The sequence below is a fragment of the Dinoponera quadriceps genome, unplaced genomic scaffold (genome assembly GCF_001313825.1).
Source record: "Dinoponera quadriceps isolate SergipeBrazil2010 unplaced genomic scaffold, ASM131382v1 scaffold856, whole genome shotgun sequence".
Lineage (NCBI taxonomy): Eukaryota > Metazoa > Arthropoda > Insecta > Hymenoptera > Formicidae > Dinoponera > Dinoponera quadriceps.
This window is the reverse complement of record NW_014554964.1, coordinates 166,558-193,723: the sequence shown is the minus strand read 5'-3', so window position 1 is coordinate 193,723 and position 27,166 is coordinate 166,558. Positions and strand designations below refer to the sequence as shown.

General features: G+C 43.8%; 1 protein-coding gene across 1 annotated transcript in view; it reads left to right on the top strand.

Moving 5' to 3' along the window:
* The first annotated feature begins 1,487 nt into the window (after nt 1–1,487).
* The window catches only part of LOC106742691 (transcription factor Sp9), a 54,688-nt gene continuing 29,009 nt past the window's right edge, over nt 1,488–27,166 (top strand). The window contains exon 1 of the mRNA XM_014615886.1: nt 1,488–1,875. Coding sequence (XP_014471372.1) covers nt 1,789–1,875 — 87 coding nt within the window. The 5' untranslated portion in view covers nt 1,488–1,788. The remainder of the gene's footprint in view (nt 1,876–27,166) is intronic.

The window sequence follows — 27,166 nt, the reverse complement described above, 5'->3', positions numbered from 1 at the left end:
TCGTATCGATCTAAACCGCGGCGAGATACCAGTGCGAGATGCGAGCCTCCTCTTCGGCGGGCAATTAATCGTCGGGCACGCCTGACGCCTAACTCGATCGCGCGGATCAGAGTTAATACACGCGCCCGGGGAGGAAAAGAAAAGCGGCAGGAAGGAGGGAAAAAGTCGCCCGCGCGAGCGGGGAATTCAATCCTCGCCTATCTGCCGTCGATTCGCATCAGCGACAGAAATAAAATCCCATTAAGAGCACGATCGCGACTCGATGCAACCAGCCATCCAGGCAAACAGGTAAACAGGCAGGCAGCCAATCGGGCGGGTAAAGAGAGGGAAAGAGAGAGAAGCGATATACAAAACAATTTGCATGTAATTTCCTGAACGCGCCGCGCATTAAGGATAATCCCGAACAAATAGCCTGAAACATTTAAAAAGTGATTACGGGGACGCGAGTCTTCAAACGCGATCGCTATTGCGTGGTCCCTCTCTCTCCTCCTCTCCCTCGTTCTCGTGCGAGACCACGGGGCCTCCTACCCGCCGACAACGAGGTTAATATACCCAGATGCCTCTCTCGTTCCTCCCTTTTTACCCTTTACCATCGGCACCGGCACGCACGAACGGGGCAGCGCGAGCGCAGCGGAGAGAGAGAGAGAGAGAGAGAAATAGAAAGAGAGCGGCCGATGATCGGCCCGGATTCCCGATCGTCGCGTGTATCCTCGACTTCACGCTACATCGGCCGCTCCGTCGCCGCGTATCGGTATTTAAATAGGGATATACGCCGGCGTAGAGTATATACCGTTATGTCAGACCGCTGGTGCGAGCGAGCCACCAGGAGAGCGCGACGGAGGAGCGCCGATACGACTCCGGGTCACGTAAGCGAGCGAGCGAGCGAGGTGGAGGAGGAGGCGGCAAGTAGTCCCCCCGGTTCGTTTCTATACGCCGGCGAGGAGAAGCGAAGAGGAGAGCCGCGCGCGGGCGGCGGTTCCAAGTCGCCAAGTCGTGGTCGTCGCGCGTGCCTCCTTCCTCCGTCGGCGAGCTGCGCGCGCAATTCACCGCTGAATCGGGTCTCTCTATCAGGGTACCCGCGGCGGGGATACGACCCGATAGAGCCGGGCCCGGGTGGGAGCGAGACGGCAAACCGGTATAACCGCGTCGGCGGAGAGGGAGAGAGCCCGCGCACCGTGAGCGAGAGGAGGTGGTGGAAGCCCGGGTCGTGCGGAGGGGACGAATAAAGTCGAGGAAACCCGGCACAACACGTAGGCGTCGATGGGACGGGCTCCGATGCATGCCCGCCCATCAAGGATCCAGCCCCTTTTTTGCCCGGGGGTCGCCGAGTCCTGGGCGATTCCCTTCCACCATATCCTCTCCCGTCTCTCCGGTCGAGAGACCAAGTCGTCCGGGTAGTCGGCAGTCTGTCACGGTGCGAAGAACGGGAACCACGGTACACCCCGGCTATTTGCCAACGAGAGGACTTTTTTTCGCTCGGAGAGTCGCGCGCGCGCGCGGACGCCGCGAGAGGCCGACCCGTGTTACCCTGCGAGGTACCGTCCGGGACTGCCGTCTCCAGCGATCGTCGTTGTGCGATACAGCGTCCGTCTCTCTATCTCGCTCGCTCGTCCGTGATCTCTCGAGTGCAGTAGTAGTGCGCGATCCACGAGACTACGGCAGGACGACAACGACGTCGACGACGAGCAAGTAAAGCGACTCCAAGAGCGAGAGGCTCCACTCCTCCTCCCGCTCGTGGCAACTATCATCGACTCGCGCCAGCCGCGGCAGCCCCGAGTCGGCCTCGAGATGCTGACCGACATGACGCCGGCGGCGGCTGGTCAGCTCTATCCCCAGCTACAGTCTATCGCGAAATCACCGGTGCACGGACACGTGGTGAGTCCTCCGCCTATTTTTCCCACTCGTGACACCGACTATCGTCCTGTGTGTGCGGTCTCTAACGTCGTCTCCCCGTCACCGGGTGCCGCGAAAGAATGCTGTTACGTGTGACGAATCGATCAACCTTCGTTCGCCATGAGAAAACGGTTGGGTCGACGCCGACCTAACCGGACCCCTGCGTCGACTGGGCAATTTCCCGGCCCGTGAGATTTTCCCGCGGCCAGAGCGAGGTGCAGGAGGACACCCCTTAATCCCAGATAGAGATCTTGAACCGGGCACAGGTAGAACGCGAGTCGCCGGTGCCGAAGACCGCTACCGTCGGATTCCCGACACCTCCGATAAGATCGCCGGGATCTCTTTTAGTTTCGAGCACCGGCGGGATTTGCACGGTCATCTCAGCGCCAGGTCAAACGTCAACGGCGGCTCTCACCCCGGTATTCATAGTCGGGTCTTATATTTAGGTTCATCTTCAAATGCTTCGCAGCTAGACTGAGAGAAAAGTGTTTGGTATTTGTAACTATAATTATCACAGTGAACAAATTATAGTCAGGAAAACCAATTCTAGTAAGTGTCAATGATAATGATCTTACATGTATGTTATTATCGCTAATTTTACGGCTAAAACTTTACGTATAAAGGTTATGGTTGGCACCGGAAATAATTAAAATTTCTCTCAGTGTAATGAAATAAGCCATACAGCATCTAAAGATGAACTTAAGACGATCTTAAGTATAAGATCTGGCTATGAATGCCGGCGTTAGTGTCGATTTGCTCGCTGATTCGTCCGCTGCGAGGGGAGACCTGTCGCAAATCGTTCGGAACGAGACACAGGGTCGGATGTTGATCGCCTATGAATGATTGAGACGTGAATCTCGCGCGATTGTTACTCCGAGAGGTTAATAATAATAAATCTCTTGGGGCTGGTCGATGACTCCGACGACGACAATCTCCCCGCGATCGGCGGTGCGACGCGATAAACACGGTGATTTATTTAACACGTAATTCTGTAGTAATCTTCTATTTCAACATGCGGCGTCATTAGACGTGACAAACGGCGGGATTGCGATTGTTATCTGTGTCTTGTTCGTTGTGCGGAGATATATTTATTTATCGTGTTATATCGTTATTACGGCGATACCCACCGACTGTTTAGGGCCGCGAGCGCGCAAGCGACGATATTACGTTGCATGTGCGTCAGCACAACAATCAGAATAAGTGAGCTCCGCACGTAATTGCCGACTTTGATAGTAACTCCGCGAAATGGAGTAATACGCTAATTAGCCGTTATACGTCTGCCTCATATTTTCTTATCGAGTAATTGCTCCCGGGTCAAGTTTATCTATGCAATTACTATTAACGATAACATTAATCATTCCTAAGGCCAAGAACGCTGCACGCGCGAGCTTCATTCGCTAGCGTTACGTAACCGTCCGCAAGCGGACGGTTACGAACGTCCGACGGTGAGGAAAAAAAAGGAAGAGGAGGCAAACGGGAGAAAGTTTCGAAAATGTTAAACTTGCCCAGCCGAGTTGTAAATTCATGCCCGCTCGGCGTGAGTCCGATAACCTTTAACGCGATTCGCAGAGATTCGCAAGAGTGATCAATGTGAAGAGTGTCATTGTCTCAGAGGAAGAGAATTTCATACTCCGCGGCATTGCGCCGCGTTACGAAAGCGTCACGCGAGCCTCGCGGATCAACCTCGCGAATACCTCGATCGTGATCGTTAAATCATCTCCTGAATATTCGAAGAATGCGAAATGGCGATACGAAGGAAGAGAGACAGACGAATGGTTAACGTCACTCAAATTATAGTCTTCTTCGACTGCATTTTTTGTCGTTCTAATAAAAAGTAGCAGAAGAACAATAATTATATACAATAAAAAACATTGTATACCTGTATTATGATCGGTTCTTGTTATTAACAATTTTTTGTGTTAAATTTGTAAAATACCCGTCAATTTAATATATCCCGTTTATGTTGTCTCAATATTTTATATTGAATCTCGATATTCAACTCATTGTATAAGTGTTAAAATGATTAACTTATTACTGATAAAATAATACATTTTGTACTTCGGTATTGATCAGTATATTAATTTTGTGTTAATTTTTGACATAATATTTGTATTATTTTTCAACGCATTCATCTTGTATTAAATTAACAATAATCCAAAATTATGTGAACCGTTTGAAACATATGAAATATAACACCAAATTTTTTACCGTCAATTTTACAAGGTTATTGCCACTGACATTATTGGCAACATTTGCTACAAAAAATTTCCCTGACTACAATTCTTCCTTTCTGTGCGATTTCAGTTAAAATTAACAAGTATTTTTCGCCCAGTGTACTTCGAAGATTCGCTTGAGCGCTCGATTACGAAGCAACAGTCCGTTATCGCGATTGATTGCGAGATCCGGCCGAACAAATAGGGACGAAGGTGCTGAATTTATAGCGCAGGATTACGGCAGGAATTTGATTCAATTTCGAGCGGACGGAGACTTCCGTCTCACTGCTATTCCACGACGACGACAACGTCGGCTTTCGAATCCGGCCGGGAAGGATCCCGGGGTTTGCGTGCGATTGCGCGAGCGGCGTTTTATCGAAAATATCGCAGATAATCTGGCGAGATGATAAACCCCGGCGGGAGAAAGAGAGAGGCGGGCGCGTATCCTCCGGCTGTCTCTGGCGTATCCGCAGCCGGGCGACCAACACAACACGTGTTCGCTGCTCTCGCTCTCCGAGCTCTTTATTTTATGACTCGGCAGGAAGGACGCGCGGTCGCCTCGCGCGGGGCCCCGCGAGATGATTTACGAGTCGACGTAAAAAAGTAATTAAATCCCCGCCGTCAAAAAGGAAGGCGTGCGAGCGCGAACGCGAGCGAACGCGAGTATTAATTAAGTCAGGCAGAAAGTTTCCTGTGCGCCGCGCCGAATATTAATGCCTGCGAAAAGTCGCGCATCCGTCGCGCCCAAATCGACATCTCGCTCGCGCCCGATCGTCCTTCTCCCCCCNCCCCCTCCCCGCCCCTCAGGCGAGTAGCAGTAGTGCGTGCCCCTCGGCTCTTCCGGTCCGGCTTTTTGCGAGCTCTCGTTACACCTCGTACACGCTTCTCGCGCGTCCATTCGCTGTTTGTTCTCTCGCTACCGGCGCTTTTGCTCTTTCCTCCTCGCTCGACGACGAACGAAGGAACGAGAACGGAGGAAGGAACGAACGAATGAACCGACGAACCTGTTTTGCGTGATCCTCGTCCTGAGAGCGGCCGACCGCCTCGCCGTGTCGTCGCTCGGGTCGTTTTTGCAAGCCGGCCGTTTTTGCATCGCGTGAGATTATTCATAGACGACATCGCCGATCCGGGATCCGGGTCTCTCTCTCTCTCTCTCTCTAACCGGCGCTCGCGAGAAACCGTGTCGTTAGTAATCGAAGCTGTATCGCGAAGGAGTCGAGCAAATTTCTTCCACGACTATATATCCCCCTTCCCCCCGCGCTATCTTCCTCTATCGAAACGAGAATATACACCGAGCCCTGTAAGAACGCTCCGGAGATCTCTTTTCTCCTTTTTTTGGGAGGTAACGAACACCGCGAGCGCGAGAGAATCCTTTCAGAGCTTCTATGTGCGAGGAAAAGCGCAAAATGAAAAGCAGCTCGCGAGTTTTTCCTCCAAATCGGAGACGTCCCGATTTATCCAAACTCGAGTGCGTCTTCTCTTTCTCTCTCTCTCTCTGTCTTTCTTGGTCCTGCTGGGCCACTCGATCCGAATGTATCGAGTGTCCCTCGCACAATGGTCCTTGCGCAAGGTTCTCAGGGCTCAAAAGGACTGCTCTACCTGTGTGTATCCGAGGAGCCAATTATTTGTCAGATCCTCTTTGTACGCCGGGGGAATCCACTTGACAGGATGCGTGGGATGGAAACGCGATGCCTACTTCCTTTCGTCACCCGATCCCGCCAATAAGATACTCTCCTACGTAAGGGTCCCCGGGTTTCTTTTGTTTCTTTCGCCCCGTCTCGGATCTCGTCAATGGGGGTTGCGCCGCGCGCTCGAGGGACAGACTCGTGAAACTTTGACGACGCGTCGCTCAATGGGACACGCGGACCTCCGCGACGATGTGCGCCGATTAACACGCTCGACTTAATGCTGTGACCAGGGGGAACGGACGGATTCGTCGTGAACGACGTTAACTCGTAGTTTACATGCACGTAACGCGGATGCCGTATATTCTATGCGACGGATCCCATCGCGTCCGATCGCCGAGCGACGTTTGGTGTCTTGCAATTAAAGTTGATAATAATCCATATAATCGTGTAATAATTTAACTTATATGATGAGAGTTGACAATAATTTATATAATCGTCATATATATAGGTGTGTCAATAATAATAATAAATCTACCATCCCATAATAATGAACGCACCGCAGTGTTAAATCTTGACGTACGGATTCTGTCGCGTCTGATTTGCCGAACGACGTTTGACGTTTTACGAGTGTCGCGGTTAGAGTCAATAATAACTCATATAATCGCCTGATCATTTAATTCATATAATCAGAGCTAATAATAATGCAGATAATCATCGTAGGTATGTCAATAATGATCATAAATATAACATCCCATCTTCCACGAATATTACAATCGGACGCACAGATTCCATCGCGTTCAATTTGTCATCAAGCGACGTTTTACGTTTCGCGATTGTCGCGGCCAGTTAAAATTCAATAATTCATATAATCATATGATTCGTATGATCGGAGTCAATAATAATGCAGATAATCATAACAGGCGTATCAATAATAATAATAAATATATCGCGTCCTGTAATAACAAATCTCTCCCTCATAAATATGCCAGATACCGCACGGAGCCTATCGCGTTCAATATTATCCAGCGACGTTTACCGTGCTCGCGATTGTCGCGCTTAGAGTCGATAACGAATCGTAAAATCGCGTAATCGTTTAATCCGTATCATTAAAGTTGATAATAATACAGAAGATAATACTTATATTTACTTTGAAATAAATTATTATATCAGCGTGTAATTATAAATTATCACAAAAGTAGTCATAAATCATCGTAAATATCGTCATCAATATTAACCATATATATATATATATATTATAATATGTATATCATCGTACAATAAATATCAATCTGCTCATTCATCGCTTTTTGCGATGAAAAATAAACCAGTGAGATGCGATAAGTAAAAAAACAGAAGCGAATGTGATTCAGAAATCAGGCACTCGTCGACGACGAAGAAAAAAAGTAGCGGGAAGGAAAAGAGTAGGAAGGTAGCGAGAGTCACGTCGAAAAGGAGAAAAATGGACGATTAAATCCACGTCGAGTTACATGATTGATTTTTTTCGCGAGTTCTGTTTGTGCGAGACCGCCGATGAAAAATTTATCCACCGGCTGTAGCAATCGCGAGAAGAACAGAGACGGAAAAGAGACGAGGACATACATAATGTATCTATTTGAGAATATAAAGATACGTTATCTCTTCCTATTGCTCCAATGTCATGCATAATGAACAGGGCGCACGCAAAATGGCACACGCTGAGCCGTCGCTCGTCACGTCGCGGCTATACATAAAACTATCGGCGAACTTTGAGAGAATTTTCTTCTACAAAGTTGCACATCGGCACGCTACATGTCGCGCGCCACTAAAAGACGCGAGAATCCGAGGGAAAACCGGTAAACGTGTCACGCTACGAGACGTCGTCGCCTTTCATGATCGATCCAAGTTCGCCGTCAATAATTGATAACCCGATCGACAAAGACCGGGAATATCTTTGAAACCGCGGTTACTAATTCACAGAACGACTGCGCCGCGCCCCGTCGCTTTCTTCGTTGACACATCTCTCTTTTCAGTGGACTCCGTTACTTCCGTTTCTGTTCTCGTCGCAATCTCCGATGCCCCAAAGTTTTCGAAAAATTACTCACACACGATGCTTCAATAACGCGTGACAGAATCAGAGCCAGGAATCTGAGACGAAAATTGTAACATCCAGCTCGCGGTAACTCCCGTCTTATGAACGATCAAAGTTCATCGGCGATGTTATATACGTCGTTAACGTTGCACCATCATTCTTTTTTTGCGCAATAAAAAGTTTTGTATCAGAAATGGTTCACCGAAATCCGGTGCTCCTCCAACATATACGGCGAAAATATTGTAATGAAAATTACCACAAAAAGTTTGTAATGCCGAAATATACCGGAATCATTACCGAAATTACCATGTGCATTGTAATCTTTAGTGATGTATATCATGTAACACGCATAATAATTCAGATAACAACACAGATACATTTCAGCATTACAAACTCCAGTAGTCATTTCCACTATAATAGACGTATATATAAAGAATTTCTCCGTATAGGGAATGTGTCAAAAAATATACAAATGTATATTACAAAGCACACAATTATGTATAAAAAAGGACGCAAATATAATGCCAAATCAACACATTCACCTCATCAACATATGTTGATTAATTTAACATTATATTTGCGTGCCTTTTTAACACATTTCTCCGTGTTAAAGTAACATAAAACCTCAATGGACGATTAACACAAAATGTCTTATTGTGTAGCAATCAATGCGATTTTGCATGCATGCACTACGTAAAATGTAATGGTAAAATGAATGTTGAGTTTCACGCTCACTACTCGGAAGTTCTGCGATGTCCAATTTGGCTTATCGATTCTCGATAGCATCCGTCCGGCAACTTCGGCATCCTCGGCGTCCGGGCCGTCGCCCTACGTTGCTTGCAATTGTTTCACTCGCGACCGCGATAATTTCAACGACGTTTAAACGGTTCGATCATAAGCACGGTAGACTACAGCAGTCCGTGAACTCCATAACTCGCGAGTCGCGAATCGCATGTCGAAAATCACGATTCGAAAAACGCGTCATTTTCAATGATATCGAGGAAGGGGGAAGGGGGGATATTTAATTTCACGAATAATTGCAGGTGTCGGAAAACGGGGTTGTCCTCTCACGGGCGTTCCAATTTTCTCAATAAACGACAATGTATCGAATTCGGAAACAATTTAAAGTTGGAATTTAACTTTCGGATTTAATTTTCTCGAATTTCTCTGTGACGAATCGCACCGACTCCGATGCAGTTGCGGCGTGAGTTGTAAAAAACATGTAATAAGAACCGTGAAATTGAAATCTACGCGCGAGATAAACGCGAATAAAACAGTGATTGCACGATCTCTCCAGGCGGTAGTGAATAACCGCGAATGGCGTGCGTTTCTCACGCACTACGGCTCCGCAGCATCTCTGTGCGAAGTTCTCTTTCAAAATATCTCCAGAAATTTCAGTTCACGAAATTCGTGATTCTCTGGGTGTTCCCCGGAGCCGCGAACGCGAGCGCGAATATAAAAGATCCGAAAACGAGACAGAAATCGCAGCGATGAAATATCTATCGACAAGAGTATGCGAGCAAATTATCGTAAATACAGGATAATGAATGCTCCTGTCTCTCCTGAACGGAAAAACGCGTGACGTAAGCAAACAAAAACTAACTCTACGTCCATTGACTGTTGTGTTTCCTCACGGGAAATTACACAATATATTGAGAAATTGGTACTTAAACATTTATTTGTAGGATATAAGATTTATTCTACAGAAATAAACCTTCTAATTTCTGTAAAATAAACCTTATTATTCTATAAATAAATTTTTAAATATCTTTTCTCAATGTACATTGAGATAGAAGTACTTAAAAATTTGGGCGATGTAAAGTTTATTTCACAGAGATAAACCTTATTTCTGTGAAATAAACTTTATGTCTCACAAATAAATTTAAAACATTTTTTTTCCGTGTAATATCTGTCGCTCAGGACGCTCCGCAAGTATACGAAAAAATGAAAGGAAAGAATCATAATAATCATGAAATGAAACGTCCAAGTATTATTCCGGGAGAAATCTGTAAAATTGTTACATTGGATTGCTGCACGATGATGAATTCAATATAACAAAGTTCGTCTCCGTTTATGAAACAATTACGACGGAAATGCAGGCGAAGAAATTTCGAAAATTAATGATCGCGAGGATTGTGAAAGCTATGAACGAAATGAATCGGTCGATGGCGCAATTCTGATGCGCATTGTACATTATTCAAAACGATTATGGAATCACACTAAATGAATAGCTCGGTTGAGTAACGTTATCGCTTGAGCCAGATATAACAATAAGAGAAACACTATGATTTTTATAAATCTTCCGTAAATGTGTTTAGAATTGAAAGAGAATGTGCATGTAGATATATTTCAAATGTTGAGAGATATTCTTGATATTTTAAATACCTGCTCTGGTTTAAGATTCTACGACATACAACAATTCCTTGAAGATGTGATTCCTAGACTGTTTTAAACAGTGTACTTAATTCAGACAACACATACACTTAAACGCAAACTTCTATAAAGCAAATCGCATTGATTAAAGCATTTTTTGAACGTCCACCATCGGAAATCTTGAAACTCAAAATTTACGAATCTTCGTTTCTTTTCTTCTTCCACTCACCGAAACTGTCAGCAGTTCGGAGCCGGCCACATTTTGCTCTCAGATCTGTAAGAAACAAGCGTAGTTTTGCTGATTAGTATAAATTAAGCATTCAACATAACCAAGAACTACGAGCTCGTTAACCTCTTGCGATCGTAAATCAACGATTTTTATTCCGGCGACTACGTCTCGCTTTTCAACCGCAAAGAGTTAAACGGCGGAGAAGAGAGAGAGAGAGAGAGAGAAAGAGTAAGAGATCTTAACCTTACCTTTGAGACGACCCCGCTCGGCTCGAACCGGATCCTCCGGTGCGGCATCCGCGCTCTCCGCAGTAGCATCCTCTAGCACAGCATCTCCTAGCGCCGTATCCGCGACATGGCCGCGAACTCCACCAGATCTAGAACGAAAAACGATTCTCCGATTAACAAAAATGCGATTATTCGATCGAGACGAATCTGTGATCGATTTTTTTTAACTGAACTAGCTGCACTTGTTCAAGAAATTTATATACACATTGAAGTGTATGAAACGTACATACGAGATTCTCACGTTTCAGTGTGCGTGAATTTCTTGAACTAATACAACCAGTTCAGTTAAAAAGAACAGGCTAAATAACACGGGGTTTTTCGCGACCCTACCTATCGTTAAACTCTATCTATCGTTGTATTATTCGATATTTCGATACAAACGAAGTATGACAGAAACATAAACCCTGCAAGATTTGCAATGTCGCCGCAATTCACGTCGATTCCCGCCAGTGACCACAGCGCGAATGTGTCACATGCGTATACGTTTCGCGTATTGTCAGCTTAGGTTAGGTTAGCTCTGACGAGATCGACAAATCTGGGAAAATCGGAAATAACGCCCGATGTCGTACGAGATGTTACCTCGCCCGCGTCAAGAATTCATATGGCCAAATGTGCGCTCAATCACGTACGACCGACGCGCTGAAGATCGCGCGACCTGCCGCATAACAACATTCATTGTTACGCTCGCTGGCAGTTTTTGTGCGCAGTGTCCGAAAACGATCGCACGACGCATTATGAACGTAAATTTGATCGGAGAATAAATAGGTACAAGTAAATGTTAATTCGAGGCGACTCGGCGATATCCGTAGCAACAGCCGGTTGGTCATCCGACGTGTCATCTAGCTCATGCCGAAAACCAATATGGCGGTATCGTGCTCGATCGCTAATGCCGGAGTGCGCGCAACCTGAATAATAACAATAATAATAAATATTTATTTACGGGAATAGGGATACTTTTTAGTTTCCAATATTGGTTTATGGAAGATTGAAACAGAATAGATAATAAAATGATAATAGATGAGACAGATTAATTAACAGATTAATAAATTCATATCAATAAAATAGTTAATAAAATTAATAAAGTAAATTAAGAGAGAAAGAGAAAACATACGGGATATTTTAAGATCCCCGAACAACACAACATCTAAAATCGGGACATAAGATATCTAATAGATTTCTTATGTCCTAATTTTAGATGCTGTCTGGACCTAAAGCTGAGTATACACTGAGGAACGAACAGCGAATGCTAACTTTCGTTGTTACAATTGGGAAAATGTGTACGCCACAACGAATCCAGATACAACGTTTCGGATCGATTTGCTCAAAATTTGCTCGTAGTTTATCAAAGAAAATTCATGCGCGTTTAGAAGTGAATATACTATATATATGCTGCTCATTTGTTGTTCGTTCACTTCGTGTATACTCACCTTAACACGTAACTACAAACTACAAAACATTTGTTGTTACATCCTCATCAATCGCTTCTTTACGAGATATGTCTCGGACGATCGAGCACACGACGATCACAATGGAAATTCGACTGCAGAGCAAGTTGACATCTCGTACATTTCGTAGTAACTCAAGACGATTCGACAAAATCGGAAGTGATGATCGGCGTTGCCCGAACTGTTGACTTGTCGCGTCACAAACCAATATGGCGGCACGCGTACTACCATAGAGATATAAGAATAGAGGGAACAAGCCTGTAAGTGGAAGTGATAGAGGCAAAGAGAGAGATGGATGCCGAGTGTCCTATCTGTCTCTTTCTAGTCACGCGCTGGGATTGGCTGCCGCGCCAACGACGATATAGCTATACATTTTTCTCCATCCAATTCAAAGAAACTGTCATTGCTAAAATGATCACTGCAAATATATGCTGTTTTCACTTCAAAATACAAAGGTAGTTGAAGTATATTCAACCATTTACGCCTTATATCTACATCCTTCGGTAGCCTACAACATTTACATATTTTTTTAAATGTAGGAAAAAATAACATAATTATTTGAGGTTACGTATTTGTACTTTCTTACGAGTGAAAACTGCGGTTATATCCAGGATAAGACTCCGCCTTGCATTTCAAACAATGCATCATTTTTAAACAAATCGCGTCCAATTATTATTTTGTTAACGTTCGAATATTTAACGAATTTTAATTCTACACACATGTGCACACATATTTACAAAACGGAATTTTAGTCTGCTTTCTCCCCTCCTGACGTCGCGTGGTCGTCTTGGTGGCTCATTGTAACAACCAATCACAGCGCTCGACTAGAAAGAGACAGATAGGACACTCGGCATCCATCTTTCTCTTGACCTTTATCACTTCCACTTACAGGTAGCATATATCCCTTGTTCCCTCTATTCTTATATCTCTATGCGTACTACATTGCGCGCGCCTGAGCATGCGCAATTAACCGTCTAACAGGGACTCATATTCTTGTTAACCAATTTCCTACTCGGTATCCCGAAAACCATCGTACGACTCACGATCAACGTAAATTCGATTAACTTAGGCCTGGAGCACCTAGGAAAACGTAAGCAGTGAGCAAATTCACCAATCACAATCGATTATTCTCTTTATGGTTTAAAAGAATCGAAAGTGGTTGATCAAATTCCGTACTGTTTAAATCTTACTGCTTGCGTTTTTCTATGTGCCCCCGCTCTTATATGCGGAAAAAAGATTGGTTGAATTAACGTTTCACAGAACGAGATGAACGCATTTTGATTGGAGGGAAGAGAATTTCTGGTTCTTTAGACCGAATGTGGTGCGTAAGAATCAGAAATTCTGTTTCTCTCAGCCAAAACGCGTTTGATTCGTTCATTGTCATACAAGAAAAAATACTCTTTTATATAAATCAATGATAGATATTCTCATATATGAGCAAGAATATTATAATATTTTTAGAAGATTTTTATGATTTTGAATTGAATGCAATTGCACCAATATAAATTCGATCAAATCAAAATTGAAAAGCTTATAAGAAGATTATAATATTCTTGCTTATATATGAGAATACTAATAATTGATTTAAGACTAATTTTTTTTCCCATGCATGTTAATTCAACCAATCTTTTTCCTCCGTATACCTTCGATTAATCACGAAGTGACTTCGTGTCACTTGCATCGACGTAACCGAAGAGAAGTTCGATCTGAGAACGAGATAGTCTTAGAATCGGAAAAGAACACGTACCTCGTGTTCATGACGGAACGGATGTTGCCGAGCGGCTCTCTTTATGCCAACAGCGAGCACGGTTGACACCTGTCAATATTTTGCACGACATCGTCGCGACGCGCCGCTCGCGTGGATCTCGAGTAGCCCCTCGACACTCTTCTCTCTTTCGCGCTCACCATCTCTCTCTTTCTCACTCTCTCTCTCTCTCTCTCTCTCTCTTTCTCTCTTTCGGCTTCCACATCGGTAATCCGATAATCCGATTCGCCGTCGAGAGGCCAAAGGTGTCCTTTTAAGCGACGTCCCGTTGACATTTTCAAGGGCAACAATGGACTGCGAACGGCCGCGGCGATCGGTAGTCTATACGTGTTGTGTATGCGCACGCACGTGTGTGTGTATATATGTATGTGCGCGCAGAAAAATGCAACCCCCGTCACGCCGGCGGAGAGAGAGAAGACGAAGGGCTCTCCTCCGAAGGGGAATCGCTCGGGGGCTTTTTACGTGACATAAGAGGATTTACCTGAAGCACCGGATGCGGAGCACACGAGGAGGAGAGATGTCGTCCTAATTTGTACTATTTGAGAGCCGGCGAACGAAGGAGAGAGAGGAGGGAGGGAGGGCATTTCAAGAGGAACGATATTTCCTTAAACGACCGCAACGTCTGCTCTTGCGAAACACGCGATGCGGCGCGCCGGTTCTCCTCGTTGACCACGAAAGTCCTTTTATACACCCTTGAGGGACGACCACGGGTTCCCTTTACGTTCCGAGGGATAGAGATCTCTCTTTCTCTCTTCCGCGGTGGTGGGTGAGTGGTGCCAGAAAAAACGGCGTTATACTCGTCATCGTCGTCGCCGTTATGCTCTCGTAGTTTCGTTTTCGTTTTAGAACCGTCGTAGCTGCTGCGGTGACGACGAAGACCGCGATTCCGCCGTGATTCGCGCTAACGTCGCCCGCTCGCTATTGTATCAATCCAATAGAACCGCATATGTATGCGGTTAAACATGCATTTAACGAAGCTGCCTTTCTCCCGCCGACCGTATCGTATCATGAGACGGAAAGGACGTGAATCTCTTATTCTTCATTCTTCTCTTTCCTTGATATTACAAATGTCATCAAATCTATAAACGCGACGATTTTAATTATTCATTAAAAGAAATTACAGTTCGGCCTCGATTATATCTTTCTTACGGTTTTAACTACAAAAATATGAACTAAATAATGGACACACTCTTGTCGTTTTGATTTTTAAGTACGAATATTCAAACTTTCAACAGAAAATATATTTATACATATATTGAATATATACAAATATTTTATGTTTAAAGATTAAACATTCGTATTTAAAGCCCAATAACAAGAATTTCCACGGTTAAGTACATGTCGAGGCATTGTATATTATTACACAGAAAAAAGTGTAGATTCAAGTAAATAATTACTCCAATACTCCTTAACCAATTTTTACTTGGATAATGTAACATTTACTTATCTAAGTAAAATATTTTCCGAGTAAATTATCCAAGTAAAATATATTTACTTGAATCTTTAGTACTTTTTTCTATATAGAAAAATGGTTCTGCTGACTATGATTCTTTTATTAAGATAATTATAGTTACAAATAACGAATTAACAATTTTTCTATCAATGTTTTCTCTGAGATATTTCCTCTCGATAAAAGTCGTGTTCTACACTGAAAAATGAGTTTGGTAGGATCTACCTGACAATAGGCAACCAAACGCGTTTTGGAGCGAACAGAATTTTTGGTTACAAAAACCAAATTTGGTTCATGAGATCTAGAAATTTTGTTCCCTCTGACCGAAACACGTTTGGTTGTTCATTGTCAGATAAATCCAATCAAACTCATTTTTCGGCGTAAAATCACCCCAAGGTCCAATTTTATGACACGAGATTCGACGAATTTTCCGGGGGAGGAAAACTTGAGAAAACTTGAGCGTAACCTTGGTCTTTTTTTCCCGATAAGCCACCTTTCATCTTTTTACGCAAATTCTCTCGCAATTTCTTAACACACGCTTTCACCCGAATCACTTTGGCATCCCGATGCCGAGCGATAATCCGTCCCGTGAAAAGTCGCCCGCGACGGACAACGACCGACAACCAAAGCACGCTTGGCGCTCCTCTGCAGAAGTCTCCCCTCTGTCACGCCTAGAACGTGACGACGCCGGTACCCTAATGAATTATTTTCGTCGAGCACGTCGTATAACTCGCGACGTGTAAACACCCTTTCGAAAGCTCGTCCGTACACAGTTCGTACTCGACGTTCGCGCAGGGTCCGGAACTGGCAGATGTGCCAGGGCGAGACATCATGGCCGCTCCGGGTGTCGGTCTGTGAAAACTCGTCTTTAGGAAACCGTTATTACATATGATCGATTGATTTCGGTATCGTTTAAGCGTCGACACGGCCGTCGGTGCCGTGTGCTCGAATGAACACGCGAATCGCCATCCCTTTTCTCCCGGAAGAGACGAGCGACGCGAAAGCAGCCGGCTGTAATTTGCGTATGCGTGTGTCGCGCCACATGTTTGCGTGGAAAATTTTCTGCGTGTGCGCGCGAGACACGACGAGTGGCGAGCGCGAGTGTATCGACGAATTAATCATAGTTTCGACACGTCGGGAAAAATAGCCTCGTTGAGAGCGAGAGGAGTAAACGATGACGACGACGCGACAAATAGGGTGGCAGTTTTTCTGCTTTTTCCCTTTTCTTTCATGTAGCAGGCATCGCGTGCGAATGTCGGAGTCCTCGGGTGCAACTAGAAAGCACGGGGAGGGCTCGCGAAAAGAGATGAAGAGAAGTCCTCGTCTCGGAATCGCGAGGAATCGCGTCGACGAGATTGCGTAAATCGTTACAAAACGCCGTTCAATTACCCGAATCGAGATTTTGATGCTACTTGGACGCTCTTAAGGTAGTTTGCACCTATTTAGACGGTTTATAGACTAAAAACTTATTCTGATGCTGACATTTGTTAACTTCTCTCTCGAACCTTTAATTCTACAGATTAGATTTTCGTGCTATCTTCAACAACTTATTTTGACGCTGAAATAGCGAAAACGAAAATTTAAGACATCAGAATCAAAAAAGTTATATTGTATTATTAAGATTGAAAGTGAAACTACTTTGCTATCTTAGCTTCTACTACGTTATAGAATTTAAAGTTTAACATAGAACCTAAATTTCGACTCTGATAGCGCTACGTGATTATTCCAAAATGAAGAACCTACGTTGCGAGGGTAGTTTTTTCTTTCTTCTTCCTTCGAGTCGCCGGTTCAAAGAAGAAAAAAGGGACGTTGTCCGAAAGCATAATCGATTCTAAACACAGGCAGAAATATGCGGTAGATGAGGTTTCGCGAGTCGGATTGGCACGTCGCTTATATATTTCAGAGAGACATAAATTGTGCGCGAGATTGCAGGCTGGGAGAGATATTACGCGGGCGATATATTTATTGCTTTTTCAAAGTCCGTCCGTGGACGGATGATTTATGCGTTTCAACGTATTAGAAGCCCGAGAGAAGTGAGCCTTTCTCGAAACCGGTCGCGGAACACGATACTCGCCATTACCCTTCATCTTCGCTTTCCCGAGCTTCGATTAACAGCGTACGCGCAGCGTGTCTGCGAAGTGAATCGCCCGAAAAAACCGCCACGGAAGTTAATCTTCGATCGATGGTTACGTTATCGATCTGGACCGCGATCGCACGTTTTTCGTTTCTTGTTTCGCGGAGGTCGAGCGAGCAAGAGAACGACGAAATCGTACGAATATCGTTGGAAACCTATGCGCTCACGTTACAAATAGAGAGAAAGGTATCTTTGGATTTATGTTTTCGCTTGACTTCGATTTATTTAATATAAACAACCTAATTTAACATTAAATATTATTTTGTTTGAGTGAAAATGTTTCACTAAAATAAACTATGATGTTTAATGGAAAAAAAACAGTATTATTTATAAGAAATGATATTTAGTTTTCAATAAAAAAATTTCTTTCATTATACATTAAATATTGTTCTACTGAAACAAAAATGTTTTTAAATATTTTTCTAACATATTGTTACTTTTTTCAAATAATTTATTGTTTGCACAACCATTGTAATGTTTGGATGAAGATATAAAAGAAATATGTTATTTGATGTAAAGATATTTATTGTTTGAGAAACCAAGCAATCTTGTTGTTGAATCAAACATTCATTTGTTTATTCCATTCCAGAAGACAAATTTGTTTCAATTAAAAATGTTTTATTAAATCCAAAGAAATCATTTTCTCTGTACATTCGGAACGATTGAGGTGCTTTCCTTTTTTCTTTAACAACTTCCTTCTGATTTCTTCATTTAATAATATATAATATAGAGACGCAGAGATTAATTTCTCTTATCAATTCTTTTGAATCTTATCAATTCATTTTTCAGATCTTCGATCAATTTTGTTTTATTTTTCACGTTTTCCATCACGATAGACTAATGTTTTCTCTTTTTCTCTTTGTTGATATTAAACGAGAAGTACTGATTGGTTGAATAAAAGATTTAATAAATTTAACTCGCGTGATCGTTGATTTAAATTCTCTGCTAATTACATGGAATCGCTTTGCAATCGCCTGCGTTGAATCGCGCCTCGCGTATATCGTCGACTCTCTTCCTCTTCCAGCTTTATCATATCTTGACGAAGAAAAGCGAGAGAATATTCTCCCCGTGATTCTCCGAATCGAAATTTTGATTTTATTTAATTTATGATTTTTTACGTCTCAATATAATAGGAGGGTACTAACGTAACAAAATAGATTTATTTGGATCAAATAAATATTGTACTTGGATAATTTATTTAGAAAATATTTTACTTGAATAATTTACTTGAGAAATATTTTACTTCAATCAAATGAATATTATTTGTTTATAAGTAAAAATTTGCTAAGAAGTATTGAAATAATTATTTATTCAAATCTAGCATTTTTTTTCTATGTGGCATCAAAATTTTGACTCAGAATTGCTCTTTTTTGGAGTAATCAGAAAGTTAATTCAACGAATTGTTATTGAGGATTCCGAGGAGGGATCGGTTTGGGCGGTCGTCAGGATTAGAAATCGTGTGAATCCACAGGAATTCCCGGTTCATGTCCGAGTGTTCGTCGACGAATAATATTATCCGTCGTGGCTTTCCTGGCCCGCCATCAGGCGCGACTCTTATTAGCCCGACATTTATTTATTTGTTTGAATAACACTCGTCATATGGCGCCTCTCTCTCTCTCTCTCTCTCTCTCTTTACCTCTCTGTCTATATCTCTTTCTCTCTCTTTCTACGTCTTTTTCTCGCGAGCAATCCCCGATGCAATATTGATGCACCACTAGAGACACACTTTGCGCGGCTTCGCTACCGCGTTTCTTCGTACGTCAACGCACAAACACGACTACACGTATCATTGTCGGCCGCCGAGACGCTCGTAAAGATGACGGCGCGTTTTCTCTCTATTTCGCACTCGGAGAAAATAATAGAGCCCCGCCGTCGTTGCTGATAAACTGCGTGGGACAAGAAATCCACTCGCGCGAGCCATATATATAATATTTTGTACTCACGTGAGGTCACGAGCAGATGCCGGCGAAGGACACTCGTGAAGGGTCCGGGGCTCTCCGGTTGTGACTGAAACACATATACTTCTAAGTGAGAGAGAGAGAGAGAGAGAGAGAGAGAGAAAAGAATGCGCCTTTACGGGAGACTCGTGCGAGCGAGCTCGGGGTGGTGATTTTTACCAAAAAGAAAGAAAATAACAACCGCCCCGGGAGAAGGAGGGGGAGAGTGGAAAACAAAAATATCGAATATAAACCAACGCTCCTAAGTGAGTAATAATCGCCATTGTGTACGCTCTCTTATGTACGCTCATCGCGATCGAGGAAGCGGGCTTTAATCGGGGAACAACGCTCCATGGGAAACGAAATTACCGGGGTGCAAAAATACATAATAACATCAGCGTCGCGGGCGAAATCGTTTCGACGAAACTTTGCGGATGCTAATCCAGTTGTCGAGGCTATCGAGCAGCGCGAGGCTCTCCCGCTGGACGCTCGGCCGAACGAGGAGAGCCGCTCCGTGCGCGAGAGAGATACATATCGAAGAGTACTCACGAGAGGGAGAGAGAGAGAAAGAGCGAGAAAGAGATCCGCGTACGATGCGTTGTGTACCCGGTACGTACGTACCGTATGCTCGCCTGCCGCACGTATCGTGTACAACGTGCGCTCTTGCGCGCGCGCGCGCGCACCGGCAACGGTCGAACCTGCAATTTGGCGTAGATACGCCTGTGCGTGTGGGTTTACCAGCCGCGTGCAGCGGCTCGCACCAGGGTTTATACGTGCCTTCCGCCGGCCATCATCGTATCGCTCCAAGGTCCGATAATTGAAAAGCCAAGACTTCTCTCTACTCCCATCGCGCGCGAGCGCGAGCGGCGAAACAATATTCCTCCTAGGCGCGCACGAGCCTCGATGCTACGTCGAATTACCGGCCATTATCGTGACGTATCATCGCCGGGGCAGCGTCGTCATTCAGCGAGCGAGCGAGCGAGCGCGCGCGGATCCCGCGTGATGGGAAAGGACGAACAATACTCGATCTCCGCGTACGCTCGCGTTCGCTCGCTCGACACCTCGAGGCTTTAACGTGCGCCGCTCTGAGCGACGAAGCGGAGGACGATTATTAACGACTCTCGCCGCGATTCCGTTTGAACTCCCTTCCGTCGCCGATCCCGCGTGGACCGCATCGCCGATCACCCGTGGCCACTTTTCGCGACTTTTTCTTTCTTTTCGCTTTGTCGTTTCGTCCCCCTCGAGTCGAACCAGTGAAAATATCACCGATCGAATCGGCCAGACCATATTGTTCATAATCAGTGAACATCCGCTAATTTTTGGTGAAAACACTTCCGCTTGGTTCTTTTGTCTCGTACTTCACTGATTTTGGCCAGTGAAAGATTCACTGTGACTCGCTGTTATGCGCCCCGTAATAGAAATATCTATACATTTACGCGGTAATATCCTAATCCTAAATTAATAATAGATATTGTCATACATAAGCAAGAATATTATAATATTCTTGGAAGATTTTTTATCTTAATTTGAGTGCTATATCTGCATCTATACAAATTCAATCAAATCAAGACTAAAAATCTTCTAAGAAGATTATAATATTCTTGCTCTCTTCTTATATATAAGAATATCTATAATTGATTTATATATATATATATATATATATATATATATATGATTAATTTTTTTTCGTGTATATTAATAATAATAACCACCAGTGACCATTGATTACTTCTCAGTTATTATCTCACTGATTATATTTTAATGAGTCTCGACACAATGGACATTGCATCTCTTTTTCTCGTTTTTCGATGAAGCTCGCGGCAAAAACGGAGAGTCGCTCTCGCGAATTTTCAAAACCATCGACGGAACACACACGCACGCGCGCGTTCCTTCCTCTCGGCGTGCATCGAATGATATCGATATCACGATAGCGACCGCCCACATTATTCCCGCCGATCGCCCTAGGTAGAATCGTTCAATCGTACGGTATCGTACGAAGTACGGGAGGAGTTTGAGGAGGGGGGCAAGGGGAGGAACCGTGAATAATATCGCCGTCGACGCGCGATTACTCCGACCAAAGGCCGGCATCGTCGTGCTCCTCCTCGCTGAAAAATTACAGAGCGACCGTTAAGCGGTCGCGATGATATTTCTTGCTTTATGAATTCTCAAACGGCCCCGCGTAACGGCACTTATCATATGCGATACGCCGGCTCCGTAAACATAGGGCAGTTTTCTTCCTTCCGTGTACGCACGTTTTTTTCCTCCCTCTTTCTTTTCTCGTAAAAATCCCGAATCGAGATGTCTACTATCTGGAAAAACCTGGAAAATCTGGAATTCTCAAGAAATTTTAAGTAGACTTTTACCTGCATATTATCGCATTGTTCCAATAACTTCTTTATTAAAAAATCATAGAAAAACTAGTTCAGAATTTTTCGACTTGATTTCTAATTAATTAATTTTAATTAATAAGCTATATAAATAGTGCTACATAAATCATAGGCGCGAACTTATCAATATTTTATATATATATATATATATATATATATACATTTAGAATTATTTTGAATCTGTTTAATATTTAAATATTAGTTTTTTCATGTTTGTAATAAAATCATTTCTTGTGTTATTTACATATCTACATATATAATTTAAATGTTTAATTATATTGCTCTGATGTTTAGAGCATATTGATTTTATGACTAATTCGATATTCAATATTTTATATTAGATGTAATTTTGCTTAATTAAGATATTTTTACTTTAATAATTTTATAAAAGATGAACTTTTACCGGTTACGCATTACATAACTTTTTATTTATAATTTTGTAAAATAAAATATGAAAATTTTATGCAATATAAAATATTTATTTTTTAGAGTCCTCACAGTTTTTCCTAAAACTTTTCAAATTTAATTATTGAAACTCGAATGATTCTTAATTTTATTTTATAAACTTTTATGAATGAAAAATGTTAAGAACTTTGCACAATAAATACATGTTGATTTGCAAGACACATTAAAAAATATTTTCATTTCATCTGAAATTTTTAACAAATTGCCTAGAAAATCAAGAAATATCTTTTTGGATTTAAGTAGACATTTCGTTGGAAAAAACGAGAATAGAAAGCGTTATCCGGGAAAAATGTTATTTCCCGATATTCCCTGGAAAAAAGACACACGTCAGTTCGATGAATTACTTCGCGAAGAGACAAACAAGGAAGACGACGCAACCGCGCCGGCACCTGTTGTGCGGTTTTTCGCACTTTTGCACGCGCGAGTAATCATTAGCGAGCCGAGCGGAGCGAGCCGCTACTCGTTGAAAGAGCACGATGAATGACGAGCACCTAGGAAGCACGGCGGGAAGCGAACGCCTCTACCCTTTATCCGATCGTGCCGGTCTCTCGACGCTCGGCTCGAGGGTAAAAGGGCGCCGCCGCGGGGTGCCGTCACCCCCGCAGCGACCAAACCAAAACACCGACGGGTGGACGCGCCCGGTGTCGGCCGCGATGATTTATTGGCCCTCCGATCGCGTCTTATCGTGAGCGATTTCGATCTTTTGGGCGGGATGATTGGAAGGGAGGAGCGATTTTACGAGGAAACTGCGGAAATAAAACTTGCGTCGGCTAGTTCTTCCTCGACTTCGGGACAAAGCGAGATCCTCTGAAGATTTTATCAATCCTTCGCGATCCTATATCGATCAAAAGCAAACAACCGCGCGTTAGATTTCCGCGGATTTTTTTATTCACATATTTATTTTATTTACTACTTTTAACCTTTTGCACTCTCCAAAGGTACTACAACGGCCGTGATATAAAATTTTCTACACGGAAAAAAATTAGTATCAAGGCTCATTTGTATGTATGAGCTAAAATATTAAACGTAAAAAAAATCTTTTTCTCTGTGCATGAAGAAATTTTATATAGCTCTACTAAAAATATTATATTCTTGTTATTCAAGAATAATGTTTACAAATTGGGAGGAAAAAATATTGGATAGAAAGAATGATATTTTCAAATTGGTACATATCCTAATTTTAAGATATCGTTCTTTTCATCCAATATTTTACCCCTTAATTCATGAAAATTATTTTTGAATAACGCACGAACGTATTTTTGGTGAAACTATATAAAATCTCTTCATATTTTATTTTCATATAAAATCATTCTTGCTTATACATGAGAATATAAGTCTCGAATTTTCATACTAATTCTTTTTCACGTACGAAAGATGCTGCGGGATTCGAATCTCTCGAGTCTCCAATCTAAATCCAAATTAGCTACCGCTGGTTTGAAAACCGACTTAAGAAGCCCGAAAGGCGCCGACACGGCGTTTTACGAGTTTCACAAATAATATAGATAGCCCCGCTACGGTAGCCTCGGAGCGCGCGCGCAAGAAATCTCATAATAAACAATAAAGCCGGGAATTTCATCCTAAGCCTTGAGCCATCGCCGCAGCCACAGGCGGCAGGACAAGGTGCAAAAGGACCGAACGTCGCGCTCCGGAGCCTCGTTCTCATCTCGCCGTGATTTCCAGCGCTCGCGGGAGTCATCGCGAGAGCCGTCGCGCCGAGTCCGAGTCGAAGAAGCAGAAGAATGAGAAAAAGGAGGAGGAGGAAGGAAGAATTGAAAAACGCTCGCGTGACGGACATTCGACGCGTCCCTATACGCGGTGCACGCTCTATTCCCCTGGCCGGCCGTATTTAGCGTCGTTTCTTTCGAGCAATTTAAACCTCCCCTCTTTCCCTCCCTCTCTCGCCTGAAACGTCGGCCCTTCCGGGATCCGCGCGATGACTTCCGGCATATTCCGCGCGTGAAGACGCCGGGGCCCGCGCGATTTTCCTCTTAGCGGATACGCGGTCGCATCCTCTCGCGCGGCCGCCACCTCCTGGACGACCGCCTCGGGTGCCACGCACACAGCTACACACATACATATTGCGTGAGGCTCGCGTGCGAAAGAGGAACCAACGAGTTTCGAGTAATGGCCGGGATAATTGCGCGGCGTATTATTACGGCGGAATGCGGCGGATTCGATATTAAATCGAGCCAGCGCGCCGCGTTCGCGGGACGAACGAGTGTGCACGCCGCGCCTGTTTGCCCTGCCTGCCTGCCTGCTTGCTCGCCCGCTTGTCCGGCTGTCTTTCTTGCTTTCTCTCGCGACGATCGGCGACGCGCGTAATCGTTCTCCCTAACCGATCCTTATCCTCGCTTACGCGTCGAGCCGCTAACTCGAGAGGATATATCGCGTTTTAGAAGCGCCAATAAAAGCGTGCTTGCTGGCGTAATCGTTACGCGTAATGATACTTGACCCCGCGCGAGCCCTCGTGCGGGCAACTCTCGCGCGCTCGAAAATGATTTCGCGTCACGCCGACGCTGTGAATTGTTTCGACGAGACGGGGCGAGCGGCAGGATGACAGCTGTGTTGCGTATCTATTAATATTTCGAAGGGACAGAAACGAATATACTCGTCAAGTCGGAAATAAATAAGTGTGTGATGACTCCGTTCGTCTTCTCGTCTCTCTTTCTTTCTCGCGCGTCCTCGCCTCTTCCTTTTTTCTCCCTTTCCTCCTCTCTCTCTCTCTCTCTCCCCGACAGTCTGTCTACGTGATACACCGCGTAATAAATTACGGAACTAAGAGGAGCTTATTTAAGTAACGAGGCGTACGTGATTAATGAGTTGATGTTGTATCGATAACTCATCACGCTTTACGAAGTCGACGAGTCGAATGAAACGTCTGACGGCGGTTTAAGGACTATGACTCGTAGCTTCGGCGCGCATTTAGCGCTTAATGCAGCCGTCCGCGCGTCTCCCGTCGACGCCGCGCTTGCGCGAGTATCGCGGTGAGATTTGTAACTTGCGTGTTTCTTTTCCTCCCTCTCTTTCTCTCTCTTCCTCGCGAATCTCAGGGGACGAGCGCCGTCTTCATCCACGGCCATCATGCGATCTCGTAATAGCAAAGGACAAGCGATTAAAACACCTTTCAGCCCACCCCCGGGCACAAGCGGAAAACCTCGCGAATCGGAACCTTCATGCATCGTTGTTGAGAGAAAAAAGGGGAAAAATAAAAAAAATGATGATGATCTCCTCTTTATATATAAAATTCTAAATGGTTTTGTTAAATGCTATGATACGTTGGAACGTTTCGGGTTTAACATCCCATGAAAAATATTTAGACATTTAGACACATTTCACATTCTCATATTGAGGTTTATAAAAGAAGTTCATATACCAATTTTAGTTCTGTAAGACTTTGTATCTTGTCTAAGGAATATTTAATATTAAATTTTTTATGTGATGTGCCATCGTTCTTCACGAACACGTTCCTACAAATCCTATCATTGAAACATGAATGTAATTCTTTTATTTTTTTAATTATAATTTTCATGATTATTTAATTCACTACTTTTATTATTTTGACTAAATGATCACCATTTCTTCCCTATTTATTTACTTATTGTTTTTTTTTTAAATTATTGGTTTCTTTTTGCTCACTCATGCCTTCAGTTCTATTCATATGTACACTGTATATAACAATTCAATCTTATTACTATAGTTCACTTTAATTACTATCATTATTAATTGCCACTGTTGTTTCTTAATAATCCGTCGCTATATTATTAAGTATCATTATCTTTCATATCGTTTCACATATCATTCTTTTTCATATCGCTTTTTATAAAGATTTTACCTTTTCTTCTTTTTCTATAAAAATTTATCTTTGTAATATGACGATAGCAAAAGAGTAATTTCGTTAATAAGTGACGATTATGTTAATGATTAAAAATCGAGAGAAAACCCAGATCNTACAAATCGAGCCACTTCCGTCAGTCCGCGGTTGCTTACGAGGCTAGATCACGAATCCTGACAAAGCAGGACAAGAGGCCGCTGCTGGCTATCGAGAGGAAAGCGCGCTCGCGGAAAATAAACGTGGCATCGGCTCGCCTCGCCTCTATTTTCACGGAATCGATTCGCTGACGGCTGACGCTGCGCCGAGAAGTCGCGTAGCGGATTTAGATCGTATCTGGGCTATTTTGCGTAGTCGCGTAACGAGAAAACGCCACGGAGAAACCGGACCGGTGATCGAGGGNACCCGCCCGCCCGCCCGTTCCCTTCCCTTGCGTTTCTCGCCGTCCGGATAATTTGCATTTTGGTATCGCCTATCACAGCACCGCGCTAGATAGCCCGAGGTGGCGAATTATCCTCTCCGCGCATTGCGTAACGACCCGCTTGTCGTCGTCGTAGTTGTTGTTGTCGTCGTCGGAACCGGTACCGTTAGATTTACGGATCGGACAACGTTCTCTCTCCCTCCCTTTCTCTCTTTCTCTCTCTTCCTCTCCCTACTGCTCGCCCCCTCACTCTCTTGTGTCTCATTCGCACGAGACACACACGGTCACCGCCGCTGAACTAGGAAAACCAAGTACCATCCGCGAAAGAAGACTATCAGCATCCCCGCGCTCCGGAGAATTTATGGCGCGTCCTCGAGAATCGGGGGAACCAGCCGCCCGTTTATGAATTTTTATACGCCGGCGAGAGCAGCGGAGGGATTCATAGCTTTACGTGTTTGGTTGCTTATTTACGAAGCTCCCTGTCACCGAGCATCGCTGTACCATCGTCGAGCGACAACGTCTCTCTTCCCGTCCCGCCCTCTCTCTCCCTTGTTTCTCTCTCTTTCACGATATTAATTTCGATTTAATTTCATTCGACTCGAGAACGAACGGCGTAACTCACCGACACTCGGCGATTACTCA